The 23,233-nt window shown below is 42.9% G+C and overlaps 1 protein-coding gene across 1 annotated transcript in view; it reads right to left on the bottom strand.

Annotated features, from left to right (window-relative positions):
- The window catches only part of TMEM156 (transmembrane protein 156), a 29,231-nt gene extending 20,612 nt beyond the window's left edge, over nucleotides 1–8,619 (bottom strand). The window contains exon 1 of the mRNA XM_073340114.1: nucleotides 8,520–8,619. Coding sequence (XP_073196215.1) covers nucleotides 8,520–8,619 — 100 coding nt within the window. The remainder of the gene's footprint in view (nucleotides 1–8,519) is intronic.
- Nucleotides 8,620–23,233: the final 14,614 nt, after the last annotated feature.

The following is a 23,233-nucleotide window of genomic DNA, read 5'->3' as shown; positions in this document are numbered from 1 at the left end:
GCCTGACAGTTGCAATAGGCCATCTGTGCTAGCATCCAGGGGGACTAGCCTCAGAATCAATTTAGTGAAAAATTTCAGACAGGATAAAGAAACGACATCCTACAGTAAATGCAAAGTCAATTACCTTCTCTTCTTTAGTGACAGTAGATTGGCGAGTAATAAATATTCCATAAAAACAAAAACTGCAGTGATTTCTAAAATACCATATTATGCACATAAAATATAAGACAATGATTTGTTTTAATACTATAAAGAACATTTAAAAATATAAAATTTAGGGCCTGATCCTTCCCTTAGGCAAGTTGAAGGTTTTCTTCTAAATGTCCATGATCTCTCCTCATTTGCACAGTTACTGAAGAATCCCATGCACCGCTACAGACTAGGGACCGAATGGCTCAGCAGCAGTTCTGCAGAAAAGGACTTAGGGGTTACAGTGGACGAGAAGCTGGATATGAGTCAGCAGTGTGCCCTTGTTGCCAAGAAGGCTAATGGCATTTTGGGATGTGTAAGTAGGGGCATTGCCAGCAGATCGAGAGACGTGATCGTTCCCCTCTATTCGACATTGATGAGGCCTCATCTGGAGTACTGTGTCCAGTTTTGGGCCCCATACTACAAGAAGGATGTGGAAAAATTGGAAAGAGTCCAGCGGAGGGCAACAAAAATGATTAGGGGACTGGAACACATGACTTATGAGGAGAGGCTGAGGGAACTGGGATTGTTTAGTCTGTGGAAGAGAAGAATGAGGGAGGATTTGATAGCTGCTTTCAGCTACCTGAAAAGAGGTTCCAAAGAGGATGGATCTAGACTGTTCTCAGTGGTAGCAGATGACAGAACAAGGAGTAATGGTGTCAAGTTGCAGTGGGGGAGGTTTAGGTTGGATATTAGGAAAAACTTTTTCACTAGGAGGGTGGTGAAACACTGGAATGCGTTACCTAGGGAGGTGGTGGAATCTCTTTCCTTAGAAGTTTTTAAGGTCAGGCTTGACAAAGCCCTGGCTGGGATGATTTAGTTGGGGATTGGTCCTGCTTTAAGCAGGGGGTTGGACTAGATGACCTCCTGAGGTCCCTTCCAACCCTGATATTCTATGATTCTATGATTCTGTGACCCTTGGAGACAAATTCTTATTATCTGCCCAAGTAAACTCCTAATAAATATTCTTTGTGCAGAATGTGTAGGGGGAGGAAATTAAATTTTCCTTCCCATCCTGGAGCTAGGATGCTGAGCACCTGTGCAGCCTCCTCAAACCTACTACTCCAGTTTTCAATCTATAAATGGCTACTTTCTGCTATACATCTTTTACATAGGTATTCCGTCCATGTAGTTTGTGGAGCTAGTGAGTGTGCTATATCAGAGTGAGATATGTCTGTATCACATTATGAAGTCCATTTTGTGCTATGTGCTGAACATATTACTAATCTTACCTGAAGGCAGCCTCTTATGTATTCCAGGCAGCTGCTCTACTGGGGGAAGAGGCTTGACACCTCACTGAAACCCTATCACTGAGAAGCCATCAAGACTAGAGCCATCATGTATGTTTCTCAACTACCAGCCCATCCCCCTGGAACAATTGACTTCCCTCAAAAGTGTCCGGGGTGGGCATAATTGGAGGGAAGTTGGTGGTCCCTAGTGGAGTACATGGCAGGGAGACAGAGGCCTACATAAGAGCAGGAGCTGCTGTGTGCCAGGGAGGGGGAGAAACCATCACCACATAAAAAGGACTGGCAGGCAAGTGAGAGCAGGAGAGACTCTCCCTAACTTAAATCACTGACAACCTTTTGATTCCCGAGAAGAGGTGAAGTCAAACCAAGAAAGGGTGTGTCTCAGGACTCTTGTTTTGTTCTCTAAGATCTGTAGCCCTCTTCTGCTTTGCGAGTAAAGTTTCTGTGGTTAAGAAGTTCCTTTGCTAAGACTGTGTTTAGAGTTGTTCAGGAATTTTCCATCAAAATGATTTTCTTCAGAAAAACTTTGATTTTGCTGAAAATTTTCAATTTTCCATCAAGAAACTCGAAAATAAATATATCATTTTGGGTTGGGTTTCATTTTGAATAAGTTCAACAAAACATTAAACTATTTTTATATTATGTAGCATTATCTTATTGGAGCTGTTGTTCTGGTCCCTATTCTCTAGTATGGACTGGGCCCCCTAGAGGACCATCTCTCCCATAAGGCAACATGCTGATTTCACTCTGACTGAGTGGTGTGGTCACATGACTCTGGGTGCATTGTGGGAGATGTTTGGGACCTTGATGTCCCTATTCTCCCTTTGGGCCAGACTCCCTGCTGTGCTACACCTCTCATAATGCAATGTGCCACCATAAGAAAACACAGGTTAATGTTGAAATGAAGCATTTAGGATAATATCAACAAATCAAAATGAAACATTTCAATTGTGGGAGTGTTGAAATATTTTGTTTTGATTTAAAATGTCAGAATGAAATGTTTATTCATTTGTTCATTTAAATTTTTTAGATTTTCCATTCCATGAAAAGTTTTTAAATTTCAACTTTTCATCCTCTTTAGGACAAAAACAAATGACTAGACTCTACCAAAATCCATTCAGCTTGGAAGCACATAGGACCCAGCAACGGGGTCCACTTGCAACAGACTGGTAACCATACAGTGGGGTATTGGGCAAGGTTGTAACATGTGCCCCCACCTGTCTCTGATGCCCCCCCCCACTCTCATGCACTGCCAGTCCACAACCTAACTGACCCCCTGCTTTGCAGCAGAACTGCACCAGTATTGCTGCTTTATTTATAGATCTTGCATTTCCACAAAAGGGTGGTGACAGGATATGCCTTTTAATTCATAATGCTTTCTTGAGATAGTGAAATATACTGTAGTTAAGGAAACAAGGCTCCACTGTATCAGACACACAACTACATTAAGGTGGAGTCAAGGTTGATAACACATACCAGTAAGTTAGGATAAATGTATTATGTGGATGTTGTGATTATCATCAAAACAAGCAATACAGATCCAGGAAATTCAGAGTTAATGTTAAACTAAAAGAAATCCAAATGTGTAAGATATGGAAACACACAATGAAGGCACTCAAACAGCCTTTATTCTGCCATGTAGTGATGTCATACAATAGCTTACAATTATGAATGATGGCTATTAGTCTTTGTGGTCATATTAGTCCTTGTTCCAGATTAGATTAAACTGATTTTAAAGACACAGACTTTTTTTTTCTTGTTTCCCCCCTTCTTCCTCAAGGGTATCACTATACAGCAAAGTTAAGGTTGTTTGAGTGCTTTAACTGAGTATTTCTGTACCTTAACACTTAATTTGAAATTACCAGAAGTTCAGCTGAACCCCAGCAAACATCTGCATGATTCAGGTTTGTAACAAAACTCAAAACAAGAGCCGTCTACTAAAGAAGATTTTTAACTAACAATGCCCATGCAGCTCTTAGGACACACACAGGGCCAAATTCTATGGTGTATTCCAGGCTCGTAATTCCAGTGTTTTTACACCCTCTTACATAAGTTCAAAATTTGTTACATAGTTTAGAAAGCATCCAGATAACATGGGGCAGCTAGTTTTAAAATTCCTAGATAGAGTGTTGCGGTGCATTCTGCTTCTCAGATACTTTGCTCTAAGTCCTCTGAAACCCTTAGTGCAGAACTTAAGGCAGACCCACGCTTTCGAATTTTACCGCACTGTAGTTAAAATTCAGCAGGTACAAAAAGTTTGAGGTTGCATCAGTTATACCATGCAGTGTTATCTAAACAGGAACTATATATGAAAAAATCAACTAGAAATAACATGGTACTGACAGTAATGTCAACATGTACTCTTGTGATAACATTTATGTCATCACTGTATATTTGTGCAATCTGTTAAACAATTTGATTACTATTTAGCACTTTCGCCACTTTTACATGGAGGTAAAACATTAGGTATGGCAATCTGCAAACGTTGTTTACACCTTCTACAATATCTGAAAACTTAAAGCATCCCACTGATCTTGTCATTTTTATTCCTGGGGAAATTCTGTGCCACTGTGTATGCGTAGAATTCATGTGTCCCGCAGATTTCTTTGCTTCCCTGCAGAAAAGTGACTTTCTGATGGGGCAAACAAAGCGAAGCCGCAAAACCGGTCATGCGCCACTACCCAGCAGCGCAGGAGCGTTGTTTCAGGCATCTGGAGCAGCCAGCAGAGAGGTAAATCACGGGTGGGAGGGGGGCTGGGGACTCCCCAGCCGGTGGCTCCTACCCTGTGCCAGGCTCAGCTGCTAGTCCCAACAGGGCTGGAAAGGATGGGACTTCCTCTTTCCCTTCAAGGAGCGGCCAGGGCTGGGTCAGACCCACCCCCAGAAACCTCCCTGGCTGCTGGAAGCTCCACACACCCCCTCCTCCCTGCTCCCTCATTCCTCAGCTGTGGGGAGGAGGAGTCACTGTACGGGGAGCTGCTCCCCCATCTGCCCAACCCCCATGCATCTGGACCCACCTCATATCCAGATTGCCCCACCAAGCCTCTCCTCCTGCACCCAGAACCGCCCCACCACTGAGCCCTCTGAACCCAAACCCCTACCAAGCCTCACTCTCTGCATCTAGAGCACCCGTGAACCCAGAAACCCCTGCTGAGCCCCACCTCCCTGCATTTGTACTCCATCCCTGCATCCAGATTGCCCCTGCATACTTGAGCCTCCACCTACCCTACCCCTACCTGGACCTGGACCACCCAGACTAGCTCCCCACCCCACTAGACCTAGACCCTCACCCCACTGAGCTCCACCAAGCCAGTACCCAGACCCCTACCCCCTGCTGAGCCCTCCATACCCAGAGCCCCTTCTGCTGAGCCCTAACCACCTTCACCTGGACCCCTTCTGCAGAGTCCCATTGCCTCTGCACCCAGAACCCTACCCCACAATAAGTCCATTCATCCAGATCCCGCCCTGTATGCAGACCACCACAACAAGCTGCCAACACCCAGACTGCCCCACACAGAGCCCTTATCACCCCACACCCGGATATCCCCACACTAAGCCCTTCCATACTTGGATCCTGCTGTGCTGAGCCTGCCTGTGTGCTTGGCATGGAGGGACAAGTCTGGGCCTTTTTCTGTGTCAGGGCTGGGTGCAGCCTCACCACTGAGTCCATGTCCCGGGGTGGGGGCTGCAGTGTGATCTCCCACCTCTGTGCAGTCAGTGGCCTGTGCTCCCCACTGCCATGCTGGAGCCTCCACATTTATTTACTGACCAATAAAATTGGCAGAATTTTGGAGAATTTTAAAATATTATGTGCAGAATTTTTAATTTTTTGGCACAGAATTCCCTCAGGAGCATCATTTTGTAAGCTATAGATTGTTATCCTTATGCCTGAGTTAGAATCAATTTAATTCTTGCTTGGTAAATAAAAATATAAATTCAAATTAAATTAACTTTCCTAACTTGTATACACTTTAAGCTTTCAGAGTTTTTACTGAATATCACTTTTCATTAAAAATTAACATAAAGCCTTTCAGGAAAATGAACCATCTTTATCAGATGGACACTTTTCTTGTTATGTTTTCCTCCTCAAGGTCTTACTTTGGAATACAGAAGAAAAAACCCCATAATTTAATGTTAGCCTATCTATGGATTTTTAAATGAAGATATAACAATGAATAAGTAAAAAGAAAAGGAGTACTTGTGGCACCTTAGAGAGTAACCAATTTATTTGAGCATAAGCTTTCGTGAGCTACAGCTCACTTCATCGGATGCATACTGTGGAAAATACAGAAGATGTTTGTTTTTATACACACAAATCATGAAAAAATGGGTGTTTATCGCTACAAAAGGTTTTCTCTCCACCCACCCCACTCTTCTGCTGGAACCCCGACCTGGGATATTCTGTCTACTACCCAAGATCCATAAACCTGGAAATCCTGGGCACCCCATTATCTCAGGCATTGGCACCCTGACAGCAGGATTGTCTGGCTATGTAGACTCCCTCCTCAGGCCCTATGCTACCAGCACTCCCAGCTACCTTCGAGACACCACTGACTTCCTGAGAAAACTACAATCCATTGGTGATCTTCCTGATAACACCATCCTGGCCACTATGGATGTAAAAGCCCTCTACAGCAACATCCACACAAAGATGGACTACAAGCCGTCAAGAACACTATCCCCGATAATGTCACGGCTAACCTGGTGGCTGAACTTTGTGACTTTGTCCTTACCCATAACTATTTTACATTTGGGGACAATGTATACATTCAAATCAGCGGCACTGCTATGGGTACCCGCATGACCCAACAGTATGCCAACATTTTTATGGCTGACTTAGAACAACACTTCCTCAGCTCTCATCCCCTAACGCCCCTACTCTACTTGAGCTATCTTGATGACATCTTCATCATCTGGACCCATGGAAAAGAAGCTCTTGAGGAATTCCACCATGATTTCAACAATTTCCATCCCACCATCAACCTCAGCCTGGTCCAGTCCACACAAGAGATCCACTTCCTGGACACTACAGTGCTAATAAACGATGGTCACATAAACACCATCCTATACCGGAAAGCTACGGACCGCTATTCCTACCTGCATGCCTCCAGCTTTCACCTTGACCACACCACACGATCCATTGTCTACAGCCAAGCTCTGCGATACAACCGCATTTGGTCCAACCCCTCAGACAGAGACAAACACCTACAAGATCTCTATCAAGCATTCTTACAACTACAATACCCACCTGCGGAAGTGAAGAAACAGATTGATAGAGCCAGAAGAGTTCCCAGAAGTCACCTACTACAGGACAGGCCTAACAAAGAAAATAACAGAACGCCACTAGCCGTCACCTTCAGCCCCCATCTAAAACCCCTCTAACGCATATCAAGGATCTACAACCTATCCTGAAGGATGACCCAACACTCTCACAAATCTTGGGAGACAGGCCAGTCCTTGCCTACAGACAGCCCGCCAACCTGAAGCGAATACTCACCAGCAACCACATACCACACAACAGAACCACTAACCCAGGAACCTATCCTTTCAACAAAGCCTGTTGCCAACTGTGCCCACATATCTATTCAGGGGACACCATCACAGGGCCTAATAACATCAGCCACACTATCAGAGGCTCGTTCACCTGCACATCTACCAATGTGATCTATGCCATCATGTGCCAGCAATGCCCCTCTGCCATGTACATTGGTCAAACTGGACAGTCTCTAAGTAAAAGAATAAATGGACACAAATCCGATGTCAAGAATTATAACATTCATAAACCAGTCGGAGAACATTTCAATCTCTCTGGTCACGCGATTACAGACATTAAAGTTGCGATATTACAACAGAAAATCTTCAAATCCAGACTCCAGCGAGAGACTGCTGAATTGGAATTCATTTGCAAATTGGATACAATTAACTTAGGCTTGAATAGAGACTGGGAGTGGCTAAGTCATTATGCAAGGTAAGCTATTTCCCCTTGTTTTCCTAACCCCCCCCCCCAGACGTTCTTGTTAAACCCTGCATTTGTGCTCGAAATGGCCCACCTTGATTATCATACACATTGTAAGGCGAGTCATCACTTTAGATAAGCTACTACCAACAGGAGAGTGGTTTGTTTGGTTTTTTTGGGGGAGGGTGTTGGGGGAGGGTGTTGGGGGGGGAGAAAACCTGGATTTGTGCTGGAAATGGCCCACCTTGATTATCATACACATTGTAAGTAGAGTGATCACTTTACATAAGCTATTACCAGCAGGAGAGTGGGGTGGGGGGAGAGAAAACCTTTTGTAGTGGTAAACACCCATTTTTTCATGATTTGTGTGTATAAAAACAAACATCTTCCGTATTTTCCACAGTATGCATCTGATGAAGTGAGCTGTAGCTCACAAAAGCTTATGCTCAAATAAATTGGTTAGCCTCTGAGGTGCCACAAGTATTCCTTTTCTTTTTGCGAATACAGACTAACACGGCTGTTACTCTGAAACCAATGAATAAGTCTTATTCATACATTTTCTCCCAACTCTCAGTATTGACCTCTATGACCAAATTATATTTGGAATTCATATTAAGAGATTGATTTCACTCCATTCTACCCACTCTGCACTTCTTTGTTTCAGTTCACCATACATACATAATACTTTCATATCTTCAACAGGATTAACTATTTTTCATGTTCTTTGAATGAAAGTATAATACAATAATGTTACAAACATTTTTGTGCCTTTGGGTGCAAGAAGTTCAAAATAGTTATAATTCTAACAAGCAATTACCTTCTGTAGAAAAACCCTGCCAAAAGCAAGAAGTACAACATCAATTAAATGAAAACACCTACAACATTTTTGATTCTGGTATATGTAACTGTTTGACAAATATTCTTCATAATTAATATGTACAGTTAACTATAATTAACAAAAAGCTAATTAAAGTGACACATTTCATATACATTTTGTTAAGTTTACTATCAGTAAGAAAATTGTATCACAATCAGCTCCTCTGGGAAAGTACATGTGAATTCTTTAATTGCAATCTGACCTTAAAATAAAGAAGAGCCCTCATTCTTTAAAGCGGATCACTCACCTTCATGGGTTTTGAAAAATTCAGGCAAACTTACAAAGAACATGATAATTATTGCTATTAATAATTTCAGGAGATCTGCTTTTCTCATAGTCAAGCACATGTCACTGAGGAGCTCTCATCTAGCATACTGGTGGGAAGTTCCTTCCTGTTTTCGTGTTGGTCTTATGCAAAATACTTCTTATTCATTTCCTTTTTCTAGCAAGACTTGCCCCTTTTTTTTTAATGTTTTGTTAAATGAGTTTCAGAGAGCCAGTTTCTCTGGTTACTTACACTAGCATAAATGAGGAGTAAGGCCACTGAATACAATGAAAGTATACTAAATATTAAATGGTATCAGTGAGAGGAAAATCATGCCTAGAAACCAGGGCCGTCAAACTATTTAAAAAATTAATTGCGATTAATTGCAGTTTTAAATTGCACAGTTAAACAGCAATAGAATACCATTTATTTAAATATTTTTAGATGTTTTCTATATTTTCAAATATACTGATTTCAGTTATAACACAGAATACCAAGTGTAGAGTACACACTTTACATTATCATTTTTATTACAAACAGTGGAACTGTAAAAAAGATAAAATAAAGAGTATTTTTCAATTCACCTCATACAAATTCTGTAGTGCAATCTCTTTATCGTGAAAGTGCAGCTTACAAATGTAGAATTATTATTATTTGTTTACATAACTGCACTCAAAAAGAAAACAGTTGTGACAGGGTCAGGCCAGATGGCTACAGGAGAGTGATAGAAGGCAGATATATTAGCCCCAGGTTAAGTAGGTCCCTTTTCCCTGGGTAAGGTAACAGGGAAGGTTCCAGAACAATCAGGAACTTTCTGGAAACAATTAAGGCAGACAAGCTGATTAGAACACCTGCAGCCAATCAAGAAGCTGCTAAAATCAATTAAGGCAGGCTAATCAGGGCACCTGAGTTTAAAAAGGAGCTCACTTCAGTTTGTGGTGTGCGTGCAAGGAGCTGGGAGCGAGAGGTGCAAGAAGCTGAGAGTGAGAAGGCGTATGACTGGAAGACTGAAAAGTACAAGCATTATCAGACATCAGGAGGAAGGTCCTGTGGTGAGAATAAAGAAGGTGTTAGGAGGAGGCCATGGGGAAGTAGCCCAGGGAGTTGTAGCTGTCATGCAGCTGTTACAGGAGCCACTCTAGACAGCTGCAATCCACAGGGCCCTGGGCTGGAACCTGGAGTAGAGGGTGGGCCCGGGTTCCCTCCATCCCCTCAACTCCCTACTTGATACCGGAGGAGTTGAACTGAACTGTTGGTTCCACCAGAGGGGAAGGTCTCTGGCCTGTTCCCTGATCCACTAGGAGGATCAGCAGAGACTGGGAGGATTGTTCTTCTTCCTTTCCCCATGCTGACCAGTGATGAGGCTAACTGAATGAATGGCAGATTTGAGCCACGAAAGTGGCCAAACTGAGGGCTGCCGTGAACCTCTGAGGTCAGAAAATCTGCCAATAAGCGCAGGACCTACCAAGGCAGAAGAGGAACTTGGAGGCCCCTTCATGCTTTAATGACCATCCCAGAGGACATGCTTCTATGCCAGGGGTGGGCAAACTTCTTGACCTGAGGGCCACATCTGGGTGGGGAAATTGCATGCAGGGCCATAAATGTAGGGCTGGGGCAGGGGGTTGATGTGTGGGAGGAAGTGCGAGGTGTGGGAGGGGGTGCGGTGTGCAGGAAGGGGCTCAGGGCAAGGGGTTGGGGCGGAGGAAGGGTGTGGGATGTATGAGGGGGCTCAGGGAAGAGGGTTGGGGTACAGGAGGGGGTGCAGGAGTGGGCTCAGGGCAGGGGGTTGGGGTGCAGGGTGGGTGCAGAGTGCGGCAGGGGGCTCTGGGCAGGGGATTGGGGCACGGCAGGGGGCTCAGGGCAGGGGTTGGGGTTAAGGAGGGGTGCAGGGTGCAGCAGGGGTTGGGGTGCAGGCAGGGTGTGGCAAGGGGCTCAGGGCAGGGGTGTGGGGTGCAGGAGGGGCTCGGGGTGAAGGTTCTGGCCTAGCGCCACTTACCTGGAGCGGCTCCAGGGTGGCAGTGGCAGTGGGGACACCTGGCCCCTCTCAGATTTTGGAGGACACGTCAGATTCTTAAACCTTGGGTTAAGTGCTGTAGCTGTCTTTAGAAATCTCCTATTGGTACCTTCTTTGGACTTTGTCAAATCTGCAATGAAAGCGTTCTTAAATCAGACAACATATGCTCTGTTGTCATCCAAGACTGCCCTAACACGAAATGTATGGCAGAATGTGGGTAAAACCGTGGAGCACAAGCCATACAATTCTCCCCCAAGGAGTTCAGTCACAAATTTAATCAATGCATTATTTTTTTAACAAGTGTCATCAGCACGGAAGCACGTCCTCTTGAATGGTGGCGGAAGCATGAAGGATGGTGGCGGAAGCACCCCAAATGTTTAGCATATCTGGTATGTAAATACCTTGCAAATCCATCTACAAAACTGCCATGTGAACACCTGTTCTTATTTTAGGTGACATTGTAAATAAAAAGTGGGCAGCATTATCTCCCGTAAATGTAAACAAACTTGTCTGTCTTAGTGATTGGCTGAACAAGAAGTAGGATTGAGTGGACTTGTAGGCTCTAAAGCAGTGGTCATCAACTTGTCAATTGCGATTGACTGGTCAATCCTGGGGACTCTCCCAGTCGGTGTAGCAGGGCTGCCGCTAATCTCTTGTGGTGTAGCGGGGCTGCTGGCAGCCCCACACCTCTCCCGGAAGCAGCCAGCACGCCCCCACAATCCCGTGGGGCAACGGGAAGGCTGGGATCTCCGCATGCGGCTCCTGCCTGCAAGCACCACCTTCGCAGCTCCCACTGGCCAGGAACTGTGGCCAATGAGACCTTTGGGGGCAGTGCCTGCTGAGAGGGGCAGCGTGCAGAGCCACACGCAGAGCACACAGAGCCCCACCTCCACTCCCAGGGGCCGCAGAGGTGCATTGGCCCCTTCCAGGCGTGGGACTGGGGCAGCCAGGGAGCCTGGCTTAGCCTCTCTGTGTTGCTGCCCGGGAGCCGCCCGAGGTAAATGTCACAGGGCAGGAGGCCACACCCTAATCCCCAGCCCTGAGCCCCTTCCCAGAGCCAGCACCCCAATCCCTTGCCCCAGCCCCAAACCCGCCCCAGAGCCTACACTCCATACTCCCTTCTGCACTCAGCCCTCTGCCCCAGCCCTGACCCCCCCTTCCAGAGCCAGCATTCTGCACCCCAACACTCTGCCCCAGGCTCAGCACAGAGCCTCCTCCCACACTGCGAACCCCTTACCCCCAGCTCAGAGCTCACACCCCCTCCCAAACCCCAACCCCCTACCCCAGCCTGGTGAAAGTGAGTGAGGGTGGGGCAGAGCGAGCGATGGAGGTGGCGGGGCGGAGTTGGGATGGAGTGAGCAGGGCAGATCCTGTGTTTCCCTTAAATTCAAAGTGATATTGGGCGTAAAAAGGTTGGAGATCATTGCTTTAAAGTATTACATTGTTTTGTTTTTGAGTGCAGTTATGTAACAACAACAAAAATCTACCTTTGTACGTTGCATTTTAATAATAAAGAGATTGCACTACAGTACTTGTATGAGGTGAATTGAAAAATACTATTTCTTTTGTTTATAATTTTTATAGTGCTAATATTTGTAATAAAAATAATATAAAGTGAGCACTATATATTTTGTATTCTGAGTTGTAATTGAAATCAATATATTTGAAAGTGTCAAAAAATACAAAAATATTTATAATAAATTTCAATTGGTATTCTATTAATGTTTAACAATGTGATTAAAACTGTGATTAATCAAGATTAATTTTTTAATAGAGTTAATTTGTTTTGAGTTAATCGCTTGAGTTAACTGACAGCCCTACTAGAAACCTTTTCATTATTCAGGATAGTTTTCCATTAAGAACATCCAACTCTAATGGTCACTTCATATACCATCTAAACAAGTAATCTATCTGAATACTAGCTGTGAAGGGATCTTGTTCTCATTTGCCCAAAAAGATAAAAAGAAAATGAATCATACTCTTAGTGCAGAAGTTTTACTATGTTGTGTATTTACATACAGATTGTTGGGGAATGGGGGTGGGGAGAGAATTTTATATGAAACAAAATGTTGTTAGGATACTATGTTTTACAACTAACAAGTGATATAGTAAACATAATTAAGGTATTAGCTGAGTGCAATATTAGCAATACTTTATCCTTAAAAGCTCAGAAGTATGTTAACAACAGATGCAGTGTTTTACATGTGCACTATCTTACTCTTGTGTGGCAAGAGAAATAGGACAAACTACCATTCTGTCTATACACTATAGTGATCATTTTACAGCCTAGACTTTCTGTTCCAGGTTAGATAAAGACCTTTCATTATGACAACCACAACGAGATTCCATAATTTCTTTTTAGAGTACAGATGAGACTGAGAAAAAAATTAAATGGATAGCCTATATAAAAGTACTCTGAAAATGCATATGTAAAAATGAACATTTTCACTTAAACATACAGTATATACTGTATGTAGAGCTTAATTAACTCAAAAAGCTCTCTTTTGATACAGATCTTCTCCCATAGCCAATTAAATATTGAACCCTGTCAAAATGAAGCAATTCCATTGAAGCTAGAATCAGAAAGAGATCTGAAATTTCCTTCTCGCTATCTAGTTTTCTCAGAAATTTAGCAAGGGAGGACGAAGTGAAGTGATATTCTTAGTATGGTAAGATTCTGTTAAGAGTGGTTTGTCAAACAGAACTTTTTTTGAGTAAAATGTGTTTATTGAGTTTATGCAGTAAGGTTACAAACCAAAGTACTGTGCTGTTGTTTATTAACAATGTTAACAAGGACATAAACAGAATAGGCTTGATGTTTGTCACAGGTCCCAGTGAGCACTTCCTGTCAGTCACTCACTATACTGCTGTGAATGAACACAGCTGCTGGATAGAGGGGTTTTAAGCATCTGGAACCTGAACACAGCCCCAGTCTTTGGGGTGACCCCTAGGCACACTCTCAGGGCAGAGACTCTCTGTCCAGTATCTCCTCCTGAGAGCCAGAACCAGCTGTACAGCAGCCTAGCCCTTGGACTCAACACTGATCCTTCAGATTCCCATGTAGTTTAAACACTCCTTCTCAGAACTCCATGGAAAGGTATGAACTTTTTGGTTTACCATTTAACTCTCTCCAGTGGTAACATGGTAGCTGTGGTTTATAACACATAGAGACACTTTACTCAGAAGTCTAACACCATTTCTCTTTTACTTAGTCACATAAAGAACAAGAAAGTACAGATCATTTAGAAAATGATAACATACTAAATTCAATGGCCCCACTAGCTCCCCTTTCCCTTGTGAGTCCTTGGGTGACCATCTGTGCTCAGGAACGTAGGTAGGGTCCTCTGCCTCACTGGATTGCTTTTCCCTCATCTTCAGCTAGAGAAAAATGCCCAAGGACCCATAGATCAACTCCTCACCTTTTATAACCTTCCACTCTCCTCTGTCAGGTGACTAGAGACCCTTACCGGGTGACTTTATTGCCAATTGAGCTCTCCCCCTGTTAAACCGGTTTTCCTGGTTGGCAGCCAATCTGTTGTCTAGAGCAATTACATTACAATGGCCAAACACTTATATTAAACAAACCTCTGTTGCTATCTGGTGCCAGCACCCCTCTGTAATTCTAGTTAAAGATTAATGTTAAAAGACAGTAGAAGAGCTCTGTGTAAGTTCCAAAGCTTGACTCTCTCACCAACAGAAGTTTGTTCAATAAAAGATACTACCTCACCCACTTTGTCTCTCTAAAGAGAGTAGGAAAGTAAAGACCAGGCTTACAATCAAAATGGAGTTTTCAGTATAACACAGACATATACAGATTTCATAATCTCAAAGAGAATTCATAAATTATACAGACAGATTGCCCAAATCACAATGTTATACAGTAAATCATATTCAGGGTAAATGATGAGATGATGCATATTCATGTCAAGGATATTTACAATAGTTATCCAAAACATAACTATTTAATTACATCCCCCCAAAACAATAGATTCTAATTAATATAATTACCAGTATATCCCCTTAATTAGGGAATGGGAAGTATCTTATAGTAATGGAGTGCTGCCTGGGCAGCATGCAATTTGAGTCTGCCAAACAAATATTCATTGAAAGGATTGCATTTCATCTCATCAGACAGTAAACTGTACTTTACATGTTTGTCCTGCATTAGGAAGACAGCATGAGAAATACAGAAGCCCCATGTAAAATATTTTTTTTTCCATTTTGGTCCAGTGGTTTAAATTGCCAAACTGAACTTTTAATATACTGGTCAGAATCCCATTGAGAAGTATAGAGCCTACTTCTTGCTGAGGTCCCACAGGTGCTATTTGTCTGAAAGGGGAGTGAATCTAGGGCAGGGCCATGCTCTGGCCCTCATCAAGTCAATAAAGAGCATCATGTTGCATCTTCTCTCAGGGTGGTAGAAGAAGCATATCCTGGGAGATCCCAGTAGTCATTCTGATTGATTCAAGCTCTCCAATTCCTCCATCTTTCTGGACTCTTGCCCATCATATATTATGCAACTAAATTGTCTGGCATAATCAGTTTCTATTAATTATCAGAGAAATAATACAGAGACAGCCATATACTAGGACCCCAATTCAGCAAACTATTTAAGCACATGCTTAAGTCTGTCTCTATTCAGGAAATGCACTTAAACATACTTGAGCATAAGTGCTTTGCTTAATAAAGATGGACTTAAGTACATGCTTAAGTGCTTTGCTGAACTGGGCCCAAGTCATTCTATAACAACCATAATTGTAGAATTCATCTTGAATGGAAATCTGTAGTAAAGATCATCTCTGACATTATAATTACAGGAATCCAAATTACATTACAAAATATTAGGGAAAACTGTGATTCAAAGGAGTAAGTTTGAGGCAGAAATAATACATTATTTTTTTTTAAAGTTGCTTTTGTGTATGTTACTAAATTTACAGGTAAACATATATGCCATTTAAAATAAGTGTAAAAAACTGAGGTACCAACTCATTGACAGATACATGTGCAAACTTAAGAAATTAAAAGTAAACACATTATAAAGTTAACTGTAAGTCCATCTATATTCAGGGCATAGAGAATGTTCTTATTTTTCTGAAAAGCACCTGGCATACTTTGGCACTATACAAATAATGACCAACAAAATTAATAATAAATTCTGTGGTTTTCCTACAAAAGTAATAACATTCCTACATTCTAAAGTATTTCAGTTTTTCCATAGTTTACCTACCACTATAGGATAGGCATTAATTGAGAACTTTTCCATTTGATACTGGATCAGTACTGTGATTTAAAAAAAAAAGGAATATGAAACAGTGTACCACAGATATGGAACACTGTATCAGGAATATGAAATCAACTGAACTAAGAATCTCAAAGGATTTAAGAATGATAACTTGTTACAGTGTCTTCAGCAACTAGTGAGTATCTATATTTCTTCCATATAGCTTAAATTGTTTTAGATAGTGAACCATATTTAACAAAAATTGACTCTTCTGGACTATGAATTTCTATCATATCAATGATATTTGTATCCCACTAGCAAATTAACTCCCCCCCCATGTGTGAGAACCCCTGCTAGACCCCTGAAAATCTTCTCCCACTATTACCTACTTTAGTTTTCCTAGCCTCGAAGCCCCAAGTAACATGAACATCCTTTTTGCAGAGGAGGACTGGAGAGAACTCTCGTAGGAGTAGTAGGTGGTCTTACAGGCAAGTAACACCACAGAGGCAGAAATGCTGAAGATATGAACATAGGCTATGCCATACTGGCTCATCTAATCCAGTATCCTGTCTTCAACAATGGCCAGCACCAGATGCTTACGAGAAAGGTGCATAAGAGACCCATATTATGCAAATGTGGGATAGCCTATTTTAGAGGGCTTATACTGCTGCACTTCACAGTAATATCTGAGTACATTAGGCCCACATATAATCTGCCCCCAACATCGGGACTCACCTTAATTTCTAATACTTAAACATTGGTTTAGGCCATGATAAGTGTGAGGTTTAATATCCATATAGAGATAAGAAGCTCCTGATCTGCCATTTCTGTCTTTATTTTTTTGTACTTTTTATCATGTATCATCTTATTTGTCTTCTTTCTAATGCAAACAATCCCAACCTTTTCAATTTTTCTTTGTATCAAAGTTTTTCCATGCTTCTAATTATTCATGTTGACTGATGATGATACTTTTTGATACCTTGGAAAATATAGGTGTCATTGACTTGGATTTACAGTAAATTCCAACAAAACAAAGTGGTTTTATCTTGGAAAAGGGACAATATATAAAGTCTTGATGTGCAGCAGGGATGAAATCACAGAAAAAGTAGACTCTTATGTGAACCTAGGAAGCTTGAGTAGTGCCTACTGTTGAAGGGAGATGTGTGCTTTAGCCACAAGTGCTGCATAGAAATTGATGAACTTATGGACTGATAACAACATTGTTGGGTACCAAAATGAAAATTTATCAAATCAGTTGTGACACTTTATGGAGTTACTGAGCTGTCCGTGGTGAATCACTACCACCTACTCACAGTGGGAGTGGGCCTTTGTGAAGCTGGCAACCAGATGCCAGTTCAAGCCCCTAGGCCTCAACTGAACACATAGCTGGAAACCAGTCTGGATCACCTGTATGTTAGCGTTAAAATAGATGTTAAGTTTATATGAATGTGTTTAGACTTTATGATATGCTCGTAGGATGCTGCATGTAGTAAACTCACTTATAAAAGCTGTACCCTGCACTATAAAGTTACGTTGAGTGTGTGCATTGTAAACCTCTGTAATTATGTAACTCACCGAACAGGAAAGAAGCATTAACTAATGTAAAATGCTGGCTTCTACAGAAGGTGTTAGGTCCTGCCCAAGAAGGCCCATATCAACCAAATGAGCCATTGTGAAACATCAAAGAACAAAGACTTTGTTGATTGCTCCTCCCCAACACCCACGAAGAAGAGACATGCAGGTGGACTTGTCCCACCAGCTTGAACTCTGGGGGAAGTGGATAAAAAATCCCTGTCAAGAAGGAATTGTATCACTAGGCTGCTTGGACTTAGAGAGGGCAAGATTTCTAAGCAAGGGATCCCCAGTGCTTGGCCTAGGTTAACCCTAGAGGACTTAGAGCTTGCATATCACAGCAACTTCTATCACCTTTTGGAACCTAAGACTGTAACTCATTTGTGTGTGTGTGTTCCTTACTTTAACCTTGTAATTCACTTTCATTTCTTTTTCTTAGTTAGTAAATCTGTAGTTAATTATAGGATTAGCTACAAATGTTATCTCTGGTGTAAGATCTAAAGTGCAGCTGACCTGGGGTGAGTGACCAGTCCTTTGGGACTGGCTATAACTTGAATATTGTTGTGATTTTTGGTGTAAGGGACCATCTATGACAAAGGCAAGCTTACCTGGGTGGCAAAATAGATTGGAGTATTCAAGGGGACTGTCTGTGACTCCATCTTAAAACTGTTATAGTCTTGAGGAGTTCACACGTGATGCTCGGTTGGTGAAATCTAAATATAGAACTCACAACCAGTTTGGGGTTTGTGTCCTGGTTTGTAACAGTCTTCCCTGAGGTTGGTATTCACACACTTGAGCCACTCCAAACAGCTTGACAGCCTTGTCTGTCCCCACCAGGCTCAGCAACACAAGTGCTCTACTCCAGGCTCCACAAGCCCTGCTGTTTCCCAATGCAAGCTAGTAATTTACATACCCCACTTTGTTGTAGTCAAGTGCCCAGTGTCTTATCTTCTGGCACTTGCTATGGACACCTATCAGCTGCCTCTGTAGAAGCAATGCACCCCCAGTTCACTGGTTTCACCTCCATTCAACACACTCCTTAGCACAAAGCACATAGACCTAGTAAAACCACAGTAAAACCAAATTGAAGTTTATTTAACAAAGCTTGAGATAGAGATTCAATAAAATCAAGTACAAGGATTTGGAAACATAAGGTTACAAGTACAAGAAAATCGTAAAATGCAACCTATACCCTATACTTATTAACAAATTACTTTCCAATCTAATAAGGGATTTCTCACCCAATGGTCAGTCCTAACAGAAGTTGCCCATTCCAAAAAGCGGGGATCCACATGTCATGAGACATTCCCGCCTGCAAAATCTCTCCTCTGTAATGGATAACATCTTGTGCCCTTTCTTTTTCCATTATACAGTTACAGACTATTGTCTCTTACCCGAAGGGTCCCTTATTCAGAGACTTTTCTTGGGGTTCTTTTGTCTTTTTAAATGCTCAAGCCTGCATCTGGTCCAGACAGGAAACACAGGCCTGTCTCCATGGGTGCTGATTGTTCTTAATATTGATTGAGTTAGCTCTGAGACTCCCCTGCCCTAGGTGACAAGTTTCACTTCTAACAGTTTTGGAACATAATATCCTATTTGTTACATAACTCTAAAATTGTTTCCTCTACAAACATTTCACAATAACCATGACAATCAGCTAGTTCTTAGCTTTTAGCAGAGACCACACACAACACCTTTCATTGAACTAATATACTTGACTAGGCATGACTGGCTCGCACCAGTGTACGAATAGTATTACGCTCTATTGGCGGGCAGCAATCGATCCAGCGGGGATCTACTCCGGTACTCTACCAGAACGAGGAGTGCAAGCGGAGTCAACAAGAGAGCGTCAGCTGTCGACTTACCGCAGTGAAGACACTACGGTAAGTAGATCTAAGAACATCAACTTCAGCTACACTATTCACGTAGCTGAAGTTCCGTATCTTAGATAGACCCTGTGCGGTAGTGTAGACAAGCCCTGTGGTCTGGAAGCAGATGCATTAAATGAAATAGACATCAGAAGGCTAGAGGCAATAGAAGTGAGGGTTCTTTGAAAGATGGTAATCTGGTAGGTATAAAGTTGGATGATTTTAAGACAAACTAAGTTAGGAGGAAAGTAGGATGGGAAATCAGAGTACAGGGCAGTCTACAATAAAAATGATGATGGTACAGTGTCATGGGGTTCCTATTCGCTATTGGGGTACCCTTTGTGGCTGCATCTGGGGAATAGCTCCACCCAGTTTGATACCCTTTTTTGTCTCTTGTTCACGCTGTAGCCTCTCTTGTGTTCCAGGAGTTACAGCGTTTTCCCTTCATAACTTGGGGTGCTCCCTTTTCATGGTTTGGTGCTCCAACGAGGTCACTATGTGGCTTCCCCATTCCAGGATATCAAAAGTCTCTCTGACTGGTGGTCAGGTATCATTCCTGGCAGTCCTCCAGTTCAAGGCTATGCCATTTCTACAGTGGTAGGTAGAGGAACCTGGGCCTCCCCGCTAACCTGGGTTCCACTCAGGGACCCGACAATCAGCAAGCAAGGTCTGCTCCATCCCAAACCCTGCTGCTCTTTCCCTGGTCTACTTCCTACTTCACCTCTATCAGGTTTCCTTACCCACCATTCTTCCTTCGGGGCATAGGCGTCAACTCCGTGGGTGCTACGGGGCTGGAGCACCCTCGGGGAAAAATTGGTGCGTGCTCTGCATCCACTGGCAGCTCCCCGACTCATCCCCCTGCCCCAGCTCACCTCTGCCTCCTCCCCAGAGCGTGCCACCACGTCCTGCTTCTCCCCCCTCCCTCCCAGTGCTTGCGCTGTGAAACAGCTGTTTTGCACAGCAAGTGCTGGGAGGGATGGGGGAGAAGGAGGAATGCAGTGCGCTCGGGGAAGAGGCAGGGCCGGGGTGGGGATTTGGGGAGAGGTCCAATGGGGCAGGGAGGGGGCAGAGTCCGGGCGGGGCCAAAGGTGTGGGGGGGCACGAGCACCCACCGACGCTAAGGAAAGTTGGCGCCTGTGCTTCGGGGCCAGGATCCCAGAACTTCTACTCTCTAAGTGCAGAGAGTGTCTGCAGGCTTCCCCTCTGGTGCCTCCTCCTTCTTCTTCAGTTCTGTAGCATAGTAGATTCACTTCCTGAGTCTAAAACTGCCATGCACTATGGTTCGTATTTTGTCCATGACTTAGAGTCTTGCACCTTTCCCATATTCTTAAAGAATTCAGTCCCTTTCTTTTTCTTCTTCTTCAGTTTTGTGATATAACAGACTTGTTTCCTGAGTCTCTGACTGCCATGCACTGTACTTTATATCTTTTTCATTACTGAGTCTTTCACCTTTCCTGATATTCTTAAAGAATTGCAGAAGAATGTTTTTTGATAGCAGCAGCAGCCTCCTTCTGCCCTCACTTCTTGGCTTTATACCAGCTCTGCTGGCTCCTGCCCAGCTGGGCTTCTTCCTCAGTCAGTGCTTGCTTATCATGCCTAATTCTCCCTCAGATGTGGCCTGTCAGGTTACTGGGCCCTTTCTGTGCTACTGTGGGTGGAACATCCCATCAATGAGTACACGGCAGAAGACAAACAGATGATAGGATGCCAGAGAAATCACTGTAAACACAACCAAGATTAGTCTGACCTAGAGGCTGACCACTGACTAGAAGGCAGGATGTTTGTACTCATGGATGTGACCAAACCAGGAAAGAATGGAACAAACCAGGAATGAATGGTGATGCTGTACTGCACCCTGTGTCTGCAAAGATACTTTGAGATAAAAGAGAGAGAATCATTTATGTCACTCTTCTCTGAACCCCATCTAAATCCCCAAATGGATTCACTATTCACCAGTAAAAAGAACAGGAGTACTTGTGGCACCTTAGAGAGTAAGAAATTTCCACAAGTACTCCTGTTCTTTTTGCGGATACAGACTAACACGGCTGCTACTCGGAAACCTGTCATTCACCAATAGCTACTGTTTCCCTATCTTCTCTCTCCAGCAGTGAACAGAGTTCATGGTATCTGCCACCAAGCAGAGCAGCATTTAAATACTGTTATATAATTTTACACCTCTGGGAATTGGTGCCAGGCCATTGCACCTGTACCTGGAGGGACAGCTAGATGACAGGTAGACCCTGATCCTGCAAATGGTTAAGCATGTGCATAAGTGTTTGCAGGATCAGGACTGTATCCTTCTGATCCCATTCCCTGGGAAGCATCTAGCTAATGAAGAATTGTACCTAAACTCCACTGTTTCACAACTAATTAAAGGATCTAAACTGAATGGGGAAGGTTGACTAGAGCTCCTAAATTTTTGACCTAAACCTTTTTCTGTGAAAAATGCAGATTCAGGAACACCTTAACGTTTCATGAATTTGTACCAATTTTGCTGACTTGTTAATTTAAAAACACTTCCTTTAATTTTAAAAAATTAAAAAATGTTTAAAAATGCTCAAAATTTAAGTTAAACATTTCATTTTGGAGATTTTTTCAACTTTTTGATTAACTGAAACTAAATATAAATATATTTTTAATTACCATTGAACCAAAAAGTCTAATATTTGTCCAGGTGTAATGGTGACCAACCCATTTTGTAGTTCATTAAGGACTTGATCTTGAAAAGCAATGAGAATTCTGGTCCCAATCCAATTAAGCATTTAAGCTTGTGATTTGAAGTCACATACTTAAAGTAAATTATTAATAACAAAAACTACATTTAGTTACAGCTAAGCTTATATCAGGACTTATCCCACCACACAAAACCTTAAAAGCATGCAAACAAGAAGGGGAAAATCTCTAGCCTTCCTTGCCACCTTCCTAGTGCCCCAATGCTACCAGTAACACTCCATAAAGGCTTTCACATCTATATCCAACACATACCTAAAAAGAATCCACACTCCAACAACATAAAACTTGTGCTGTGAGGCAAAACTTTAAAGGTGAACTCATATATTCTTATATCAATAGATAGCACATCTGACTGTCACAGAGTCCATTCATTTGGGAAGTTATTCTGCATTCGTGGGCCTGAGGACATTGATAAGGTTTTGCATGACTCAGCAGCAGGTGCTTTGTATCCTTCAGTGTATGCTGTAAAGCCCAGCTTTTCTCCTTTGCCTGTGAGGAGATAGATATTGGGCATGATGGTGTGTGACTCTAGTGAGGATTGTGCAGGGAGGTTGATTTTTGTTCTACTTATATTATTACTGGCTTATTTGATTTAATTTGGGGTAAATGATGGGTCTCTTTATACATTCATGTTTATATTCATAAAGACAGGTTTCAGAGTAACAGCCGTGTTAGTCTGTATTCGCAAAAAGAAAAGGAGTACTTGTGGCACCTTAGAGACTAACCAATTTATTTGAGCATGAGCTTTCGTGAGCTACAGCTCACTTCATCGGATGCTGTAGCTCACAAAAGCTTATGCTCAAATAAATTGGTTAGGCGCTAAGGTGCCACAAGTACTCCTGTTCTTTTTGTATTCATAAAGATTGCTTGCCAAGTGCAGCTGGAGAATTGGTGGGACCCTCTTGTAGGCTACCCCTACACTGTGAGCTAGGAGTATGAGGAGTCACATACTTGCACTACCTCAATGAGTGTTACAAACATGCTCGAACCCCGTGGATACCTACTCAGCACAGCTAAGTCATGCCCTGCTGCTACTGCCTGTGCTACTGCAGTAATGCTACAATTTTTACTAGTGCTAGCTCTCATGTCGCTAGCTGAGCATGCCTGCCCGGCTGGGAATCACACCCTCTACTCGCAGTGCAGACATGGCCTTCCGGTAGTTTATCACAGACCTGAACAAATAACTACCCTGAAAGAGCGGCAGCGCCCCACATCCCATCTGCCAGCCCCAGCGAATCCTCAGCTCTGGGGAGGAGAGCATGGCTCTGTCCGTGGTGCCCTGCATCCG

Source organism: Lepidochelys kempii, chromosome 4, assembly GCF_965140285.1.
Source record: "Lepidochelys kempii isolate rLepKem1 chromosome 4, rLepKem1.hap1, whole genome shotgun sequence".
Taxonomy (NCBI): Eukaryota; Metazoa; Chordata; order Testudines; family Cheloniidae; genus Lepidochelys; species Lepidochelys kempii.
This window is presented reverse-complemented; position numbering and strand designations above follow the sequence as displayed.